The 19,318-nt window shown below is 45.1% G+C and overlaps 1 protein-coding gene across 2 annotated transcripts; it reads right to left on the bottom strand.

Moving 5' to 3' along the window:
• Positions 1-190: 190 nt before the first annotated feature.
• On the bottom strand, positions 191-10,974 carry VPS37C (VPS37C subunit of ESCRT-I). 2 transcript variants are annotated; one of them, XM_066631503.1, is made up of 6 exons: positions 10,912-10,974; positions 7,578-7,662; positions 5,610-5,730; positions 5,341-5,512; positions 4,653-4,735; positions 191-3,219 (listed from the first exon to the last, which is right to left on the bottom strand). In XM_066631503.1, exons 3-6 carry the CDS (start codon positions 5,721-5,723, stop codon positions 2,467-2,469), a joined length of 1,122 nt encoding a protein of 373 aa, XP_066487600.1. In that variant the 5' UTR covers positions 5,724-5,730; positions 7,578-7,662; positions 10,912-10,974; the 3' UTR covers positions 191-2,466. The 2 variants fall into 2 exon arrangements, with proteins under 2 accessions (XP_066487600.1, XP_066487601.1); XM_066631504.1 differs by lacking the exon at positions 10,912-10,974 and adding an exon at positions 10,665-10,774.
• Positions 10,975-19,318: the final 8,344 nt, after the last annotated feature.

The following is a 19,318-nucleotide window of genomic DNA, read 5'->3' as shown; positions in this document are numbered from 1 at the left end:
AAGTTGGGAAAATGGAAGTTGAGAAGTTCAAGTGTTAAACTATCATAAAGACAGCGACTACTTTTAATTATACTGGAACAGAAAGACATAAATCAAAAACAATAAGATGATAATACAATAGATGACAATAGTAAGGATAGGACAATTGGTTGATGGAAATTGCAATGCATGAGGAAACATGCTGTTGAAGGAAGCCGAAACAAGTAACATTTATTGGTCCACAGGGAGCAAAGTTGCACAGCTTGATCTCTTAAGTAGGGAACAGACAGGAGAAAAGGTCAGATAGTACAGAGTTCATGACTGTGTGACATGAAAGGTGAACAGTCTTATTGACACAAATTGGGACTGTCAAAGGAAAGATGTTTAGTAAGCAAGAAAAAGGATCAACAACAAATTTAAGCTGGCCACCATTTAGTTTTCAAAAGTCATAATCATACGTCTGTGTGCAATTCATCAAGTTTTATTACCATAATTAATCACAGATATGGAATTGTATCCACCATATTCCAAAAGCATTCAACCTGTTCGAATCTATTAGTAGTTTTCTTTTTTAATAAATAAGTTACGGGCAATCAAGAGGATAAAGTGCTTAGCAAAACCAATTTAATTTCCATTAGGGACCCTCTGTTCTCTCTACTGCTAGCCAGTGTTTCATTTCAACTGAAGGCAGTGGGATAATGAAGAAAGCAAATGAGGGGGCTTCTTTGTTGTGGTGCCCCCTCTACACTCGGAGATCACTAGCAAAAAGAAGCAGGATTTGATGACAGTTACAGATGCCTATTGCCAATGAAGCATACCACACTCACCAGTGAAAAGGAATGTTGGTATTGTGTCTGCTATTCTTAGGTATAAACATGCATAGTAACCTGTTTTGTTTTTTTTTTGTCAGCCCTCTTGTCCCACTTTCAATAAACAGTCTAAGATCTTCCATGTATTTTCCACATATTTAAAATTGTGCATCCTCTGTGTATCTGTTCAGTGTGGGGACAGTGCAAACAAAACAAGCCACAGGAAGTCTCAAAATGGTGGAAATAGGAGAACTGCACAAGTTATCTGTGCTCTGTGGGAATGTTGTGCACACACAGATGGATGGATGCATAACAGAAGCTAAGAGCAGGTTCAGCACCATTTGCACCTTCATTTTCTTAGCTAACATACAAATTCTAAGGCATATCAAGGACTTATTTTCTACTATTTTCTTAGTGTCAAAAGAAAACCTTCCCTGGAAGGTATAGGCATGCCCCCTTATCCACAGGGGTTCCATTGTGGAGCCCCCTGCAGAAACCTGAAACCATGGATACAGGCAAAAACCTATCCCCATGGACCTGGGCCCGTCTCCCCCTCTGAGGCGAGGGGAGGCAATTGGAAGGTCTTGGAGAGCTTCCCCGAGCCTCCCAATGCCTTAAAAGGCATTTAAAACATCACTTCCAGTTTCTCTGTGAAACTGGAACTTGCATTTTTTCACTGCCTGAGCTCAGAGGCCCCTCCAGAGTTGAGGGGAGCAGAGCTCCCATCATCTCCAGAGGGAGTGTTCACAGGTGTATGCATGCTGGGGGGCCCCTACCCAATCCGTGAATAAGTGAATCCGAAGATATGGGATTCCCGTGTTAAGTTATGGGGGCGCCCTGTATGTTTCGTGTCAGAAATTCCTGACAGATTTCTCCTGAGTAGACCCCTTCAGATGTTATTGCCAGGGCATATAGAAACTAGGGAGAAGCAACATGAATACACTGGGAAGCACCACTGGCACCATGCCCCTGATGCCATGCTCTCCAATCTTCTAATGGAGAACATGTTCCTGCACAGGTACATGTGATCCTACCCAGAACAGTGAATGCTGAATTGCTACCCTTGCCTGTGTAAATGCAGTCTACAGGAGAGCAGCACCTTTAGAAGCAGGCCAGCAGCAGGATTTATCAGCACTTGACACTGCCACCACCCATGCATTTTTGTACATGCTGGAGATAATGTCTGAAGAGCGCTATTCTTATGAGATCTATGTAACAAATTATATATTTGAACATTCTAAAAAGAAAAAGCTACACACACACACACACACACACACACACACACACTTGTACAAACAAAGGGCCAGATCCAATAAGTGCTGTCAATAAGTGTGACTCAAGTGAAACACTGCCAGTTTACCACAGCTAAGAGTCTGGGCCTATATTTGTATTTTATACTATGGCTTGAAGTGACTGATTGGTCAGTACAGCAGCTCACTGAAGGCTGCCAACAGTCAATGCACTCTGGCACTCATGAGCTAAAGCTTCCAACAGTAGCACTCCTTCTCAATTCCTATAGCATCTAATCACACACGCCATTAGTATAATGCTTACAGAAGTTCGGTTCTGAGGGTGACACTTTCCAGTTTTTGTCTTGGGCCCCAACAGCTAGCAAGAATCAAACTTCTCAGGTTACTGTGTAAAAGATGACAACAAAGAATACTGTATGGGGCCCTGACTAGTATCCTGACCAAGAAGGGCCCCGAGGAGGCAGAGCGGGTGGTGGTGGATACCCAAAGGAAGGGCCTGTGGGATACGGAGGCTGGGAGGCAATGGGAAAGCTAGGCACTGGAGGCTGGGTTGGGTATGGACATTGTGGATTCCCCCCCGACGGAAAATATGGAGGTTGTTGAGGCTGAGGGAACCCTGGTCCTGGAGCTGAAGTCCTAGGAGGGGCCTGTGGGTATCCAGATCTAGGAGGAGGTGGTCTGGATGGAGACCAAGTGTATCTGAGGGATGAAGATGGGTCTCCTGCCTGGGACAGGGGCACTGAACCACCAGAAGGGGCGGGTGGATATCCAGGACCTGAGGGTGGTTTATAGGGAAATGAAGGTTGAATACTAGGCTGAGAGGAAGCAACATGTCCCATTACAACAGGCATTCCTGCAAAAGGAGCCGGTTGGAGGACTCCATGAGCTGCAGGGCCAGTAGGCATGTTAGGGGCTAGACTGTAAGGTAAAGGAAAGGGTGGTCCCTGAGATGGCCCATTCTGAGACTGCTGGTTTGCAAGCCCAGAAGGAACATGGGAAGGATGCTGCTGGTTGAACTCAGGGCCCATGGCACGCTCCTGCGCATTCTGAGGTTTCCTCAGCACTTCCTGAAGCTTCTCCACTTTCACCCGCCGTATATGGGACAACTTCCTCATGGAGGAAAACTGCTCAAGGAATATCTCCAGAGGCACTTCACCCTCAAGGAACTTTTCAGCCATTATCTGGAATGAAAAAGATAATTACAGCAATATTTGAATGTGTAATATGAAGCTCGGCTATCCACTGTGTACAATGACATACTCAAACATCCATAATGGGAGCTTTCCTTATTCAAATGAAATGGGTAGAGCAGTGTTTCTCAAACTGTGGGTTGGGACCCACTAGGAGGGTCGCAAGCCAATTTCATGGGTCCCCATTAATTTCAATATTTTATTTTTAATATATTAGACTGGATGCTACCATAGTCTGTGACTGCATTTGGGGAAATGTGACAGACCTGTACTTTTAACAAGCTACTATGTATATTCTTTTAACAATGATAATCAAAGGGAATTACTCCTGAGTAAGTTTGGGTAGGATTGCAGCCTAGGATTGTGGAAAATTGTCCTGCTTGATGATGTCACTTCCGGTCATGACATCACTTCCGGTGGGTCATGACAGATTCTCATTCTAAAAAAGTGGGCCCCGATGCTACATGTGTGAGAAACACTGGGGTAGAGGATTAAACAGGTAGAAGCACTGTGATTGAAGATCTCATTAATCCCTCAGGTGGTGGCTTTGGTCAGTAACAGGGAACAGGACAGAAAAAAAGGGAAATTCTCACTGAGAACTAGTGATTTCAGATTTCAACCTGCCTGGAATTTCCTTCATTAGATTGAACATAAGGGCTATCCTCCAACACCCCAGCACTGATAATCAACAGAAGGGGAAAACCACACCACCCATTGTCTTGCATCAGTTGGGAAGAGAGAGGCAGTATGAGCATACACATTTTATTTCCCCTTCAGCATCCACATGAGAAGATGTCAGAGAGGAGCCTGGACCTTCTCAGGCAATCTCACCTGCTACTTCAAGTGGCATTGATCCAGAGCAGCAGCAGCCAAATCTTCACAAGTCCTCAATATGAGATAAAGTTCTTCCACGACATTTGCCTTGATGTGGTGTAGCATTTAGTAGACTGAGGGCCCAATCCTATCCAATTTTCCAGGACCGATGTAGCTGTGTCAATGGGGCGTGCACTACATCCTGTGTTGGGGAGGCAGTCACAGAGGCCTCCTTAGGGTATGGGAACATTTGTTTCCTTACCTTACCTCAGGGCTGCATTTTGGCTGCACCGGAGCTGGAAAGTTGGATAGGATTGAGCCCTGAGACATAGGCCGCAGAGCAGTGAGAGAGCCAAGCAAGAGTGGAGACCCCACTCTGTGTCACAACTGGATTTGTTCACTCGCCTGCACCTGTCCAAGAGCACCACAAACTCTTGCTGTTTGTGCCACGTATGGAATTCATGCTGCAGATTGGCCATCCATATGCTACACCATGAGGGTGAAATATGGAAAGTCTCTGTTTTGGAGTGAACTTTTAACAGTAGCTTGCAGGCATTAAAATATATCAAAAACAGGTCGCAAATCTCCTTGAGTTTAAAACATAGGCTGACCTCAGACTCTTCTTCAATTTTCTGCCCTTCTACCTGCAGAAGATTTAAAAGGGTGCCAGGGTTCATTGCTGCTGAGAATTTCTCTGGAGAAGAAACAAAAAATGATGAGGAAGAGTTCTACTAAACAAGCATTTCCCCTTCTCTTGAACTTAAGTGATGACACCTGTCTGGCTGTATGCAAGCATGTAGGGTACACCACGCTGCCACCTTCTGACCAAGGTCTTATTTCTTTAAAAATTATGACCAGAGATTATCTTGGGCACATCTCACCTCTCCCAGTCAAGGGTGACCAAGAAGAGTGAAGAGCTCGATTCCTCCTATGCAAGCACTACAGCTGCACAGAGATTTTGGAGGACTGCAAAAATACAAATGTCATTGGCATCATGGTGCGTGCCAGCAATCTGTGCTTGTGCAGGTTGCCAAGGCCTCTGCAGAGACAAAACCACTCTGCAGCACAAACCAATCTCTATGTGAATCTCCCACCTTCAATGCAACTTTGAGAGAGAGAAAGTGCCTGAGGAGGGAAAAAAGGAACCACTTCCAGATCACAAGAAGTCACCTTTAGTGTTTGTCTACACAACCTGACATTGAGAAAAAACACTAGAACTTTATCATGGGAAGAGACAGCCTACAGTATGCACTCTTCCTTACAAAATCTGGATTGGGGAAGGCCATGATGAAATGTTACCCAGTTTTGCCTTCTGTTCCTGGCATCGTTCCACCAGCTTTTGCAGATCCTGGTATTTGTCAGAGAGGTTTGCACGTCCTGTTTCAAGGGGTTCCTGGAACTTCAGGTTTCGCTCTGCCAGGCTACGATTTGTGGCCAGAGCCATCTCCCTTTCCAGCTGTACATCCTGGACCTGAGATTATGACCCATATATAGGAACAAACAACTTTTGTTAATTTCAGCAATGTGACTCCTTCAATCCCAAAGTGTTGATGTATTTTAATTGATACCTCATTAGACTCCAGTGCCAAACGCTCAATCTCTTCCGAATTCTTCTGCAGCTCTTTTAGCTCATCTACAGTCTTGTCTTTGAATGTCTCCATCTTCTGATGGGGAGGGCACATGAATTTCCTTGAGAGGTGAGAGAACATAAGTGATTTGGTATGTTTCATACCACTTGCTGGGCACACAGATATTGCCAATTCATGGTAAGAAGGGTCATAGCTCTGCTAGATTCTATGTGCCAAATGGGCAAGTATCAGCCAGTAAAGTATGATCTTTACCCCCCAATTTTGTCAAGTAAGGATCACACATTATTGGCACAAGGTGTGTTGCAATCTCTCTCTGTGAGTGCATGCGTCTGTCAGTTACATCCTATACATCAGGCTGCCAGATATTGATTAGACATACTTTGCCCAAGGCAATTATGTGTACAAATAAAATGCTCCCACTAAAAACTGATAGTCTCAGAAATGAAGGAGGGAAAGCCAAGAAAAAGGGGAGTTAACAAAACACACAAATAAAATATGAACAGAAATACATGCTATGAATTACAGTACTTCAAATTATATTCTGGCACCCACAAGATGGGACAATGCTAAGAAGATAGGCAAGTTCCCCCTGCCAGTTGAGTAAACTAGGATTAAACAAGAACTACAATATCCAGAAAAAGAATCAGGTTTATTTGCACAATAAGCAACTGGACTCTGCAATTCACCCTCGCCTGGCTAATGCCCCATCTGTTATTTGGACTAGCAGAATCAGCATGGAAATCTGCAAGGCCCCCATGTGGTTCAGAGTGACATCTGTGCTTAGTCAGTTTACTATTTGAACAGCTCTCTTTCAGGAAGCACCCAAAGATAAGAATTCCAGCCAGCATGCATGAGAAAGCACATGATTCAGAACGAAGCAATCCATAATCTTGCTCAGCATAATAAAAAAGAGGAATTTAAACACCAATAAAATCTTTTTTTTAAATTAACCTCCCTGATAAACTCTCCTTTTGTTTTATGATCCAGGCTAAAACCCACTTCCCTGTGTTTTTAAAACAATACAGATCCAATAGAGCTCTTTCTTTCTACACTTCCTGCACATTCAGCAGCAAGCAGTGTGCAACTTCCTTGGTCATTGCTCTTGCCTGGTAAAAAAAAAAAGGTCTTTGTCTCCATTTTGACCTTTTGGCATTTATCAGACCTTTCAAAACAACTTCTTTCCCTTAATTCTCCCTCCAAATCTGCTCTCATGAATGACATGCCTTAACCATAACTAGATGTGACAGTGGGAGATCTGAGACAGGATCTCCTATTGTTTCTCAAAATAGCCATGGGACCGGGGCGGGGGGGGGGGGAATTCATTCAGGACCACAGAATTGGGGGAAGGTGATATGCGGCTGTTGCTTTTTTTAATAACAAAAACTTTCCTCCCTCATTATTTTCCTGATAAAAATCTCTCTCCTGAAGCCGATTCCATGGAGATAAAAGCTTACAGCTACTATACTAGCAACACACACCATTTTCCTGTTGAAAATCACCATATAGATTTTTAGATTGTGAGCCCTTTTGGGACAGGGAGCCATTTAGTTATTTGATTTTTCTCTGTAAACCACTTTGTGAACTTTTAGTTGAAAAGTGGTATATAAATACTGTTAATAATAATAATAATAATAATAATAATAATAATAATAATAATATAGAGAAAATAGCAATTTTAGGAGTGTGTGCTTTTAATTGGGAAAATGGCACAAGGAGAAAGGTTATCCTCCCTCCACTAGCACTGCTATCTTGATCAGTTTCAAGCCTCCCTGTGGCCACAATTCATTTTAAAAAAATGACAGAAACCCCAATCATAGATCTCCCACTACTTAGTTTGGTACTTATTTTCCAAATATTCTGTTTCAACATAAAATATTCTTTCCCTGTACACTAGAACTAGTAAAGAGTAGGAGACACAAATACGAGACAATTGGCAAAGATTATAACCTGTTACTATTCACTGCTGGCTCTTCTACCTCTGGTTCAAGCAAAACATCTCACAGGGTTGGTTCTGCTGCTTCTGCATCAGTATCTGCAAGAGAAAACAAATCAAGCTTGTTTGCAAACTCAAAAAAACTCCTCTATCTGCATACAGCCAAAACCCAAAGGATGAAAGCTCTTTTGACTCGGCGTGAGAGGAAAGCAATTCTAATATTATTGTTGCCACTTTTCAGCAGTGTCCAGATGAAGGCTACTTTGCTCATTACATTTTTAGGTGCATCCCTAACACATTTTAAGTACACAGGACATATAAAAGTGCAGAGCAGGAATGTCAAACTCATTTCATATAGCAGGCTGAATAGCATTCATGGTGCCTGCTGAGGGTCGAAAATGACATCATTAAGCAGGAAGTGACATCATTAAGGAGATAATGGTCAGAAATCAGCACATGGTTCTCACATAGAAACTCATTAGTTGCAAGTGGCAGAATAATGTGCAAATCTTATTCATAATTTCAAGATATGAGAGAATCCAATTATCACACTGGGAGATCCCAATTATAATGGGGGCTGGAGAAATTGCTTCCAGGGACAGCATCTGGGCTGTGGACCTTATGTTTGATGCCCCTGGTGTAGAGCGTGAACGTGACCAACATATTTGCAAACATATACAGTATTTCATCTCCTCTATGGATCTCCTCTATGGAGAACTCATGCAGGGAAAGCACCCTACAGGTAGACCACAGCTGCGATACAAGGACATCTGCAAGAGGGATCTGAAGGCCTTAGGAGTAGACCTCAACAGGTGGGAAACCATGGCCTCTGAGCGGCCCGCTTGGAGGCAGGCTGTGCAGCATGGCCTCTTCCAGTTTGAAGAGACACTTGGCCAACAGACTCAGGCAAAGAAGGAAGGCCCATAGCCAGGGAGACAGACCAGGGACAGACTGCACTTGCTCCCAGTGTGGAAGGGACTGTCACTCCCGAATTGGCCTTTTCAGTCACACTAGACACTGTTCCAGAACCACCATTCAGAGCTCGATACCATAGTCTTTCGAGACTGAAGGTTGCCAACTACTAACAGTATTTCATACAGGTACAATCATCAGGGAACCATGACTGGCTGCAAATGCTGAAAATTTACTCGGCAGCAAATCTGCCCTGTGTAATGTGTAAAATTCTCCTCCACATGATAGAGCCAGAGATTTCTCTATTTGGCAAGCTCCTTAAGTGAACCCCAGTAATGACTAGCAGCCCAGTCCTATGGCAGTGCTGTGTCAGCAGGGAAGCAACAACAGTGCAATAGCGGCAGGATGTTGTATCCAAAGCTCATCCAGAACAAAGTGGGAGGGGAAACACCAATAGCCCAGGGAAGTCCTTGCTTTCCATGGATGCTGGTACTGTTAGTAGATGCACTCATCCCTTCCAGTAACAGCAGCAGCATCCATGGACAGCTCAGCACTACCAGGCCATGAAGTGACAGCCTGTCATCAGCGTAAAGCTGCTGTTTTCAAACTCTCAGGGAGTTTGAAACCTGCAGTAAGTCTTTGCGGGTGCGGGGAGGAGGCAGCAGGGGCAGGGGGAAGGCAGTGACACAACCCCCAGGATCACATCGCTCAGGGGGCTGCAGGTACTGGGGTGCACCCTCCAGTCCCTGCAGCAGCCGTCCCTGGGTGCAGGGAGCCATGCACGAGCGCGGGCAGGGCTCCCCAGGTCAGGGAAAGTGAGAGTGGAGAGATTGTGCTCTGCCTCCGCAAAACCAGAAGCAGAGCGTGATCTCTCCACTCTCACTTTCCCTGATCTGGGGAGCCCTGGTGCAGGTCGCACAGGGCTCCCTGCACCCAGGGACAACTGCTGGGAGCTGCAGTCCCTGCAGTCCTGTCAGAAGGGAAAGTGGAACAATCGCGCTCCGCTTCTGGTTTAGCGCAGCGGAGTGCGATTGCCCGGCTTTCATTTTCCCTGACCAGGGGAGTCCTGCCAAAGGTCGTGCAGGTCTCCCTGCACCCCAGGGAGACTGCAGGAGGCTTGGGCAAGTGCACCCAAGCCCCTGCAGCCCCCCTGAGCGGTGCAATCCTGGGGATCGTGCCGCTGCCTCGTCCCTGTCTCCTGGCTGCCCCCACCCCTTAAGGGGAAAGAGACCAGGACGCTCAGGCTGGGGCATCACGACACCCCAGTTTGAATACCACTGGCATAAAGCCATTGTGTAAGGAATCAATAATGACATCTATCCAATCTCAGTGCCGGTGGCCAGAGAACTGCTACCAGGCAGAGGGCGGGGCAGGCGGAGGGCCAATGAGTGACCACTGTTGGGATGATGCCTTCCCCCATGGCCTTTGGTAATGAGTGGCTCCCCACCAGCCAAGGGGAGAAGCCCAAATCGCTTGCACACACAGAGGATTCCAGAGCACCCCGGCCCTTACCAAGTGTAAGAAGTGCTTAACACTTCTTACAGAAGTGCTTACAGAGACAGAGAAGTGCTACCACCCATCACGCAGAGTCCACGTCTCTCTACACCACTCACACCACCCTCCAAGAAACAGCCTTTGGACTACAACAGAGCCACAGACGGAAGACAACCGCCATGGAAGGAGTGGCGCCGCGTGGCTCGAGAGGCTGCAGAGTGCTAAGCCTCACTGTGCCGTGCGAGCGACCGCTCCCCTTGGGAGCCCTGGTGGGTTTTGCTCCCACCACCCAGAAGGGCTCCAAAGGGGAGGGGCCGCCTACATGCCTGGGTGAGGCTCCTGCAGAACAGCACCCTGCACCTCCTGCAGCACAGAAGAGGCAGCCACGGAAACTGGACACATCAGTCGCTCTGCGCAAGGGGTGACAGCCCCAGCCCAGGCAGGTCTCCTCAGAAGTCCCACAGAGTGAGTGGGGCTCACTCCCAGGCAAGTGCAGGCAGGACTGGGCTGTGAGCCCCCAGCTGGAGGACTCCCTCTGGTCAAGGGGCGCCTCAGCAGCCCTCAGGCCAGCCCTTGTACACCAGCTGAGACACACGAGGTTCCCTGGAGCACGTGCAGAGCGCCTCTCCGCCATTTCAGACCCCCCACACGAAGCACCTTGAGGGGCGGGGCTTCGTGGTCGGGGGCGGGGCTACCTGGCGGGCCGAAACACTAACTCCCTCTCACGTTGGGCACCGTCTGCCCGACACCGCGCGACCACCCCAGTCACGTGACGAGGCCTGGCGCGCGCATCTGGTCGCGCGCGCTGTCTCGCCTCACTTGGGATGGGATGGAAAGGGAAGGACGGCGAGGCAGCCCCCACGCTCCCCCCTCCCGAATTCTCCTGGCCTGTTCTCGCGAGAGGCCCAGCTCAGTGATCGCACCCGAATAATCGCGACTTACTTGGGAGGAGAGGGGATTCCCGGGCACCGAAGCGTTTCCGGATTCCGGCTAAGAGCCGGAAGTCGTGGAGGAGGAGGCGGGACTCGAGGCTTCCTCCTCGTGAGGAGAGGCAGCCTTCCGCCGGCACGACCAATGGCGCCGCGCGCGCCCCCTCGGCGGCCATTTTGTGACCAGAGGCGTCCTGGTCTCCGTCGTCAGCCCCGTGCTAGGCAGTCTCCTCGGGAGCAAGTCCCACTAGAGTCGGCGGGCTTACTCCGAGGAAAGCGTGGAGGGGCGCAAGGTCGCCTTGAGCGCGCTGCGAGAGCCGCGCACTGCGGGGGTGGCTGGGCCGGCGGGGCTCCCCAGGCCCTCGCTGGCGCCCCTGATCCCTCGCAGGCTGCCGCCCTCGCCACACGCTCCTGGGAGCAAGCCCCGTCGGCGCTGGGGGACTGAGCGCCGAGGAGACGGGCCCAGAACTGGGCTCTTGCTCAACAGAGGAGAGTAACCGCCCCCTCCCCGCCCCAGCCCAGCCAGTGGCTGCTCCTGGTGTCCTGCATCTTTTCAGATTGGGAGCCCTTTGGGGACAGGGAGCCATTTACCTAAACTGTGGGCTTAGTTTAAGTGGGTCGGGAGCCAGCTTTAGGTGGGTCCCCATTCATTTCATCTGGCTTTGACAGGCTACTCAGTATCTTCTTTTAACAACAATCATAAATGGGACTTACTCCTGGCCAGTGGGGGTAGGATCACAGCCCAGGGTGGTTAAAAATGTTCCTGCTTGATGATGTCACTGCCGGTCGTGACATCACTGCTGGTGGGTCCTGGTGCTAAAAGTTTTTTTGAGAACCACAGAGCCCAATCCTATCCATGTTTACTCAGAAGTAAACCCCATTGTAACCAGTGGGGCTTACTCCCAGGAAAGGGTGGCTAGGATTGTAGCCTGAGTTATTTGATTTCCTCTGTAAACCACTTTGTGAACTTTACGTTGAAAAGTGGTATATAAATACTGTTTTGTTTCTAACTTTCATGTATAATAATTTTTAAAAAGAGAAGGAAAGATTCAATAAGAAAAACAAACAACATCAAAGATATATTAAAAAATAAGGGGTGCAAAGAACTCATAGTGTAGCAAGGGTGAAGTCAAATGTTCTGATTACTTACAGCTTCGTATATTAATAATCTAAATTGACACCCATGCATAGGTTATATCTCCAACAATCCCTCTTATCTACTCATTATAAGAATAACATTTCAGATTAATGTTTTTTATTCCTTTCAATCTAATCTTCAAATCCACAGCTCATTAAGAGCCTAATCCTGTGCTCAGCAGCACAGCTCGGCCGAGCACTGTCACAATCATGCCTTAAGGCACATTTGCAAGCCTCACTGCCAGGCTCCTGCCTGTGCTGGCCCAGCGCCGGGCTAGTGCAGGGTGGTCGCCCAGCCTCTGCGGCTCAGTGGTCTCCTGGACCACTGATAGGTGGGGGCAGGGAGGAGGGAGGCCAGCAGGAGCAGAAAGAGGGCAGGGGGAGGCATGACACGGGGAGGGGGGTGGGCGGGAGGCATGCTGGGGGGGAGGGGGTGGGTCTGCAGAGCTCTGCTCCGCAGGATCCAAGGCACTCGCAGGGGGGTTGGTGTCTTACACAAGGTAAAGTGAGTAGCCCCATTGCGGGGCTGCTTACCTTACCCAGGGGAAGGGGACAAAAGTCCCCTTCTCCCGAGGCAGCTCAGGGCGCGCAGGATCTGGCGGCAGCCATTCTCTGTGCCGCCGAGCCTGGGCGCCCTGGGCAGCTCAGGATTGGGCTGCCCCTCGTTATTTTATCTCTCATGCAGAACATCAATAATTGATTTCCAGTTCTTCATAAAATTTTATGTTGATTTCTCTTTAAAGTTATAAGTTTGTCCATTTCTGCAAAGTCCGTAACTTTTGTCCACCATTTAGCAGTATATAAATACTATTATTAATAATAATAATAATGTGTCAGGTTAAAAATTGTGGTAGCTCCTCCTGAACCTCAACTCTCCCCCCCCCCCGAAATGATAGATATATTTTCAGTATGCAAAATTCTGGGATACCCCACAAACTTAAAGTAACTTATTAACCTCTCTCTCCTCCCCCCAAATAAGGATATAGAAACTTGGAGGGAAATGCATCTGAGCAGAGATTTCTGGAGCATTCTGCTTTACAAGTTTGCATTTTGCTTTGTGAGCAAGTTTGCTTTCTGGTTACTATGCTGACAGGTCCTGATCCAGAGATCTTTCTGTACCAGAGAGATTATTAGTGCCATCAATTGTGACAGATTCTGTCAGCTGTTGGGAGAAAAAGGTGGATGACAGATAGTTGATTTGGAAATGCATATGCAGTGCAGGAGCACTGGTTTTTGGCTACTGGATGCACTCTTGATTGGACCCCAGAGGGCAATGTACATGGAACACTCTTGTAAGATTAAAACAAATGACCCTGAAACTGACTAGCTTGCCTGTTTCATCAATTTAAAAACTGTTGACATTTCCTGTATGAAGTACTGTATGTGAATTGAATTTAGGGCCCAATCCTATCTAACTTTCCAGTGGCAATGCAGCCTCCTAACCTTGTGGAGGCCTCTGTGATTGCCATTCACCCCACCGCAGGATGCAGCATGCGCCCCATCAGCATAGCTGTATCAGCACTGTAAAATTGGATAGAATTGGGCCTTTAGTAAGCTAAACTGCTCTCCATTTTTATCATTCATAAGGGGAGAAGCTATGCTAAACTCAGTTCCATGCTTGTATATAAATATGGGATTTTGTAAATTTCAGAGTGTCTGCAACTGCTTCTGCATAAGTCTTTAACATTACTGTGTTTTGTAAATGTATGTTTATATAAATAAAGTTTATTATTATAAAGGGTTTGTATTTTCATTAAATATATATAAATTGATGACGATTTGTTTGTTGTAGAAATTATGAAGAATATTTAGAAGAATATATTTTTTTTGTCTCATGGCACACTGACAAGGTACTAAAATGGTCAAGACACACTTCAGTTTTTTGACAATTGACAAGGCACACCATGCTATTGGTGAGGGGCTCACAACCCCCAATGGCCCTACTAATAAATGACCCTCCCCCAAACTCCCGTGGCACACCTGCAGACCATTCGCAGCACATCAGTGTGCCATGGCACAGTGGTTTAAAATGGCTGATTTAGAATGTAGAGAGTGCTTTATATGTAATCATTCTCACAATAACCTTGAGGAATCATTTTACAAACAAAGGACTGAGAGAAAGTGAACATACGATGGACTCTGCTGGATCAAACCAAAGGTCCATCTCATCCAACATCCTGTTTCCTGCAACAGCTAATAGCATGCCTCTGGCATGCTTTGTCTGAGGCCACCAAATTGCTAAGCATGGATTTCAACTCAAGTCTTCTAAAAAGAACATTTCACTAAGCCAGCTAGCATGATTATTACACATCTTTTACCTGAAACAATAGTCTGAATAGAACACTTTTGTTCCTTATTGTGTCAACATTCTGTGATTCCAGATCTTATTTTACTTATAGCACATACTTGTTTCTCATTAGACTCTGGGAGTTGAAAAAAAGAGAAGAAACATTCCCATACCTTTCATCATTGTATTTCAAGTTTCTGGGTAGTATGGTGTGGCCTCTGGACCAGGAACTTTCCATCTATCAGTACAGCCATATTTGGACCAAGGGTTGCAACAGACAGGCCCAGTTCTACAGAAATTGCTATGGCAGTCACTGTGGGATAAGGAACACCAAGCAGGGATAGTAGGATTGTCATTACAGGGGGAGTGGGTGTATGCTACAGAGAAGTAGAGGGAAAGGTTGGTGAGAGAACTTTGGGATTCCTAGGTGGGGTGGAATAGATGGGCAGAGTTGCTTCCCAGTTTAGCAAAGATTAGCTTGTGCATCAGTCCTATTCTGTTAAAAAGTCATACTACTATGGACTGGAGTATTTGAGAATGAGCTACTTGTCATGTACAGTGCTAAGAGCCACACTGGAAGGGCCTCCTAGCAGTCTATTATTCAAAATTCCTTTTTTCTCTAGTTGGATTTGGTAATGGAATTGAACCTACAGGGGAAGTGCTATGGGTGGATCTGTAATGTCAGCACATACACATCCCAAAGTATATGCAGAGAGGATGCTACTGACCACAGTGGTCATCAGCCACTGGTCTACCAAGCTAATCAGGACCAGTATGTACTATGTAGTTCACATCCATAGTGAGTATGGAGGCTAAGGTTTCCAGGCCACTTTCTGCCCGGCTAGCGTAAGCTACAATCCTAAAGTGGGAGTGTGAAAAGCTACTGTCCTTTGGATCCACTTTGGTATAGTCCTGTGTACAGCATATATTTTAGAACTCGAAGAGTTAAATCCCTGGATATTCATACTAATCAGGATGCTGATATCCTGATTTAATGGCACTATCTTGAGTTGCATGCAATGCTGGATGGCAATACTTTCCACTACTACCATTAAGGTCTTTGGGACAAACATTCAGGAGTTATTTGGGAAACAACTTGTTCGACCTCTGATAACCAATCATAAAGCTAACAAACCTTACCATTGCAATCAAATTATTTGAGTACTTGGGTCATGCAAAACAAAAGATTGGGCATTCAATCCATTGAGTTTTATCAAAAACAGTAGGTTCAGAAATCACTCGAGTGGTTATAGTTGTATGCCTTCCAGTGGAAAAAAAAACATTGGATACTTAAAGACTCCAAGCTTTCTAATCAAGAAGGAAAGGTACTGCAAGAACCAGTGGCTTGTTCCAGATTTCAAAAAGAAAGAAAGCACATGTCTTATCAAAGAAGATGATAAACCAATTGAATGGTAGATTGTAAGGGATGATGGAGATACAAGTACAGCACATAGAGGTTAGTGACTGGTTTCTGCCTTTCTGCTCCCACTTCACCCTTTAAAGAGCAACAAAATGGAAATCATTGGGAATGAATCACTGCCACCACCCAAACTGAAAAGTTGGACAGAGGAGGTCACCTGGGGAAAACCTCCCAGTTGGACTGAGAACCCCAAGAGGCAGAGACTTTCTTAAAATCAAACAGTAGCAGAATGAGATGTGGCAACCAACACTTACCTGAGTGAACTGAGACCAGGCAGGTGAAACTGTGACAAGAAAGGACATTTATAAACGCAGTACAATATATCAAGACTAAGGGAAAATGCAAGGATAAAACAGTGAACTTACAAAAAGGAACAAAAATTGGCAAGGATGCTAAAAGACAAGCAGAAATAAGGCAAACCCCAATGTGCTTTCCTAGGTATGAGTTGTACTCTAGCTAGGCAGTTCTCAAACTGTGGATCCAGGCCCCACCAATGGGTTGTGATTCAATTTTTTGTGGTTTGCAAAACTGGCAGGGCAGATTAGGCTACGTGCATCAGGCCACAGCCGATACGGTAGAGATGTCAAGCATAAGGCCCGTGTACTGAATGCACCCCCTTGAAGTAATTTATCCAGCTCCTGTTATAATTGGGCTTTCCCAGCTTGATAATCAGGCTCTCATATCTTGAAAACATGAGCAAGACTTGCACATTTTTTTCTGTCTTTTGCAGCTAATGATTTTCTATGTGAGAACAAAGTGATGATTTTTGGCCATCATCTGCTTCATTATGTCACCTGAAGCCCTCAGCAGGCACCATGAATGCTAACTTCAGCCTTCTGTATGAAACAAGTTGACATCCCAGCTCTAGGGCCTCTAAAAAAAGTTATAGGACCACTGCTCTAACTTTTCTATGGTCCTGGCACCCTAGAACAGAAATCCACCCTGCAGTGACATATCAGATGCTTTCAGTGTTGGACCTAATACACAAAACGGGATCTAGAACCTCAGATCCAAAAGAGATCCAAAACAGAGGAATAATAGAAAAAAACAATGGGGGGGGGGAATCAGGGATTTTCACCACATAGTCACTTGATCACTGCAAGTCTTCAAACTAAAAACATTTTTTTCTAACATAAATCACTTGACCTGTTACAATGTAGTATTTATGGTCCTATCATACTGGTTAAGCTAATTCAAAGAAGTCTCAAAATTTACTCAGCCCTCCTGATATTATAATAAAAAAGAATTCAACTAAAAATAAGAAGTGGAATTAATTTCCTATTCTAGATATCACAATATCTAAATTTCAGTAGATGATCACTACAGGAGTGTCCTGTTTCTCTCCCCCCCCCCCCCCACACACACATACACTCACATTCACAGTGTCTGAGGGGCTTCCCTGATGCTGATTACACAGGCTAACACACATTTTGCTTCCTTAAACATTACACCAATTCCTGGGTATATTTGGGGTGCCGATTCCAAAAATGGCATCAGTTTTGCCCTATCACATCTAGTTTTGGAGATATGGCAAAGCCTCATTAGTGAATGGTTCAAGCAGCTTCCTCATGAGGAAGCCTACATCATGGCTTCTTCATGAGGAAGCTGCTTGAACCATTCACTAATGAGGTTATACTATATCTCCAAAACTAGACATGATAGGGCAAAATGGATGCCATTTTTGGAATCAGCACCCCAAATTCATATCAAACCACCATAAAGTTTGGGAAAAACTTTTCTGACCCTCAGTTTTGTAGGCCTGTATTATTCAGCAAGGACTATGTAAAATTTAGCCATCAGCTATTCTACTGTGAAAGGGTATTCTCCTTATCCATGTTTTTCATTACTGGGAAGAAAAGGATGCTGGCACCCACAACAATTAAGGGATTCTTTATTTGCTACAGTTGTCAACGGAAAAATGGAAAGACCCAGATCTAGCAGATGAGGTGGCAAATGTCTCTTCCTATCACTTCAGGTTGCCAGGCAGGGGTTACTGAAAAAAAAAGAAAATATTCTAGAGACATAGAAAACTAACATGTTGAGAAGAAAGCTATGCTGAACCTCCTCTTCCTAACAGCTTATTTGTTTGATTGTTTGGCATGAAAGAGCATCAGTTACATGAGTTCTTCCTGGCATTCTGAAATGGCAAAGACATTCAGTTTACCATCTCATCTTTGGCTGGTCAGAATGGGGGGGGGGGCGCTTGACTGCTTGGTGTTCCTAAAGTAATGAGGGTGTGGTGAGATTCCTAGTGAATCTATGGAAAGCCTTTTGTACACACATACATGTAAATCTGTAATGTCAGTTCACCACTGATCCACTTTTGAGCAGGGAAGTGCAGTTCTCTGTATGTAATATAATAACTAGTCCTAGAGCATGTACCCAGCATATTGTCATCCGAGTTATTTTTCCAAAATTACTCTTGGCTATGTCCTCATAATCATATATATGCATTAGAATTGCCAAATGTCCAATAGATACATTTGACAGGAATAAAAGAAATTCATTAAAGGTCAAGGGAAAATTCATTTTTTAAACTCTTTACCACTATGACTGTGTATGCTAATGTATTATTGTGTGTTGGTCTATAATTAACCTGGCTCTGTCCGCTCCTTTGCTGAAGGACTTTGAGCAGAGAATGAAAATTATAAATTTTATCCAGATGACACCAGGAGTACCAGGAGAAAACTGATAAATGTTATTTGGAAGATTAGCTATTTAACTTCATGCTGTTTTCATCATTAAGTAAATAATAGATATGCTTTAACAGAAGCAGCATGGCAGTATCAGGCTAACACTGTTAACAGGACCTTTCATAAATGTTGCCTTAGGCCCTGGTTAATTTCACACCCAGTGGTATGGAAATCCTCATGGATTTGCTTGTCCTTAGCAGATCAGCATCCTGATAATGTTAAATGGAATGTTGGTTCTATTGTATAAACTCAGAAAATATTCATTCCAATTTTGGCTCTTTGCAGATGGACCAAAAAAAAAATTTTTTTAATCCTCCACTCTTTTAAGCACATGCCATCATCTGACAAAATATTGCAGCCTTACCTGCAACAAATAAGTCATCAATTATCTATATGTTGTGCTACACACTGATAATCTGATGATAAGAACAGATAAAAGAGCCTTGCTGAATCAGCCCAAAGGTTCAAGCTGTAGTCTAGCATTCTGCTTCCCACAATGGCCAACCAAATGCTTCCTGGAGGTCTGCAAGATGCTCCACTTCATGATCATCCTCTCCTTGGACCAAGGACAGATTGCACTAGTTCTTTTATTATAAATGTCCTTGTTTCTTTTACTTCAAGAAGAATGCTTCCTTATTGCTACTGTCCAGAATTATGGGGAAATATAAATGTAACATGCAACGTGCACATAATGAAAAGGTTGGGGACACATTGTCTGAATGTCCTTGGTACCTGCCACTGTATCCTGGTAAGTCACCATGTCACATGAACACACTTTTAGATCAGGGTCCCAAAGCAAATGGAAATTAATGAACTTGGAAAATTATTTAAGCATTTTAAGGACATTTTTTTAAAAAGTCTTATCAGAAAGGTTTACAATTCT

This window comes from Tiliqua scincoides, chromosome 1 (genome assembly GCF_035046505.1).
Source record: "Tiliqua scincoides isolate rTilSci1 chromosome 1, rTilSci1.hap2, whole genome shotgun sequence".
NCBI classification, from domain to species: Eukaryota; Metazoa; Chordata; class Lepidosauria; order Squamata; family Scincidae; genus Tiliqua; species Tiliqua scincoides.
The sequence above is the reverse complement of the archived record's forward strand: the minus strand, read 5'-3'. Positions and strand labels throughout refer to the sequence as shown.

Coding starts and splice junctions, on each gene's coding strand:
- VPS37C (XM_066631503.1), bottom strand. CDS start 5,723: ATGTGCCCTCCCCATCAGAAGATGGAGACATTCAAAGACAAGACTGTA. Junction 5,513..5,609: donor TGGCACTGGAGTCTAATGAG/GTATCAATTAAA, acceptor TCATAATCTCAG/GTCCAGGATGTACAGCTGGA. Junction 4,736..5,340: donor GGAACAGAAGGCAAAACTGG/GTAACATTTCAT, acceptor TTTCTTCTCCAG/AGAAATTCTCAGCAGCAATG.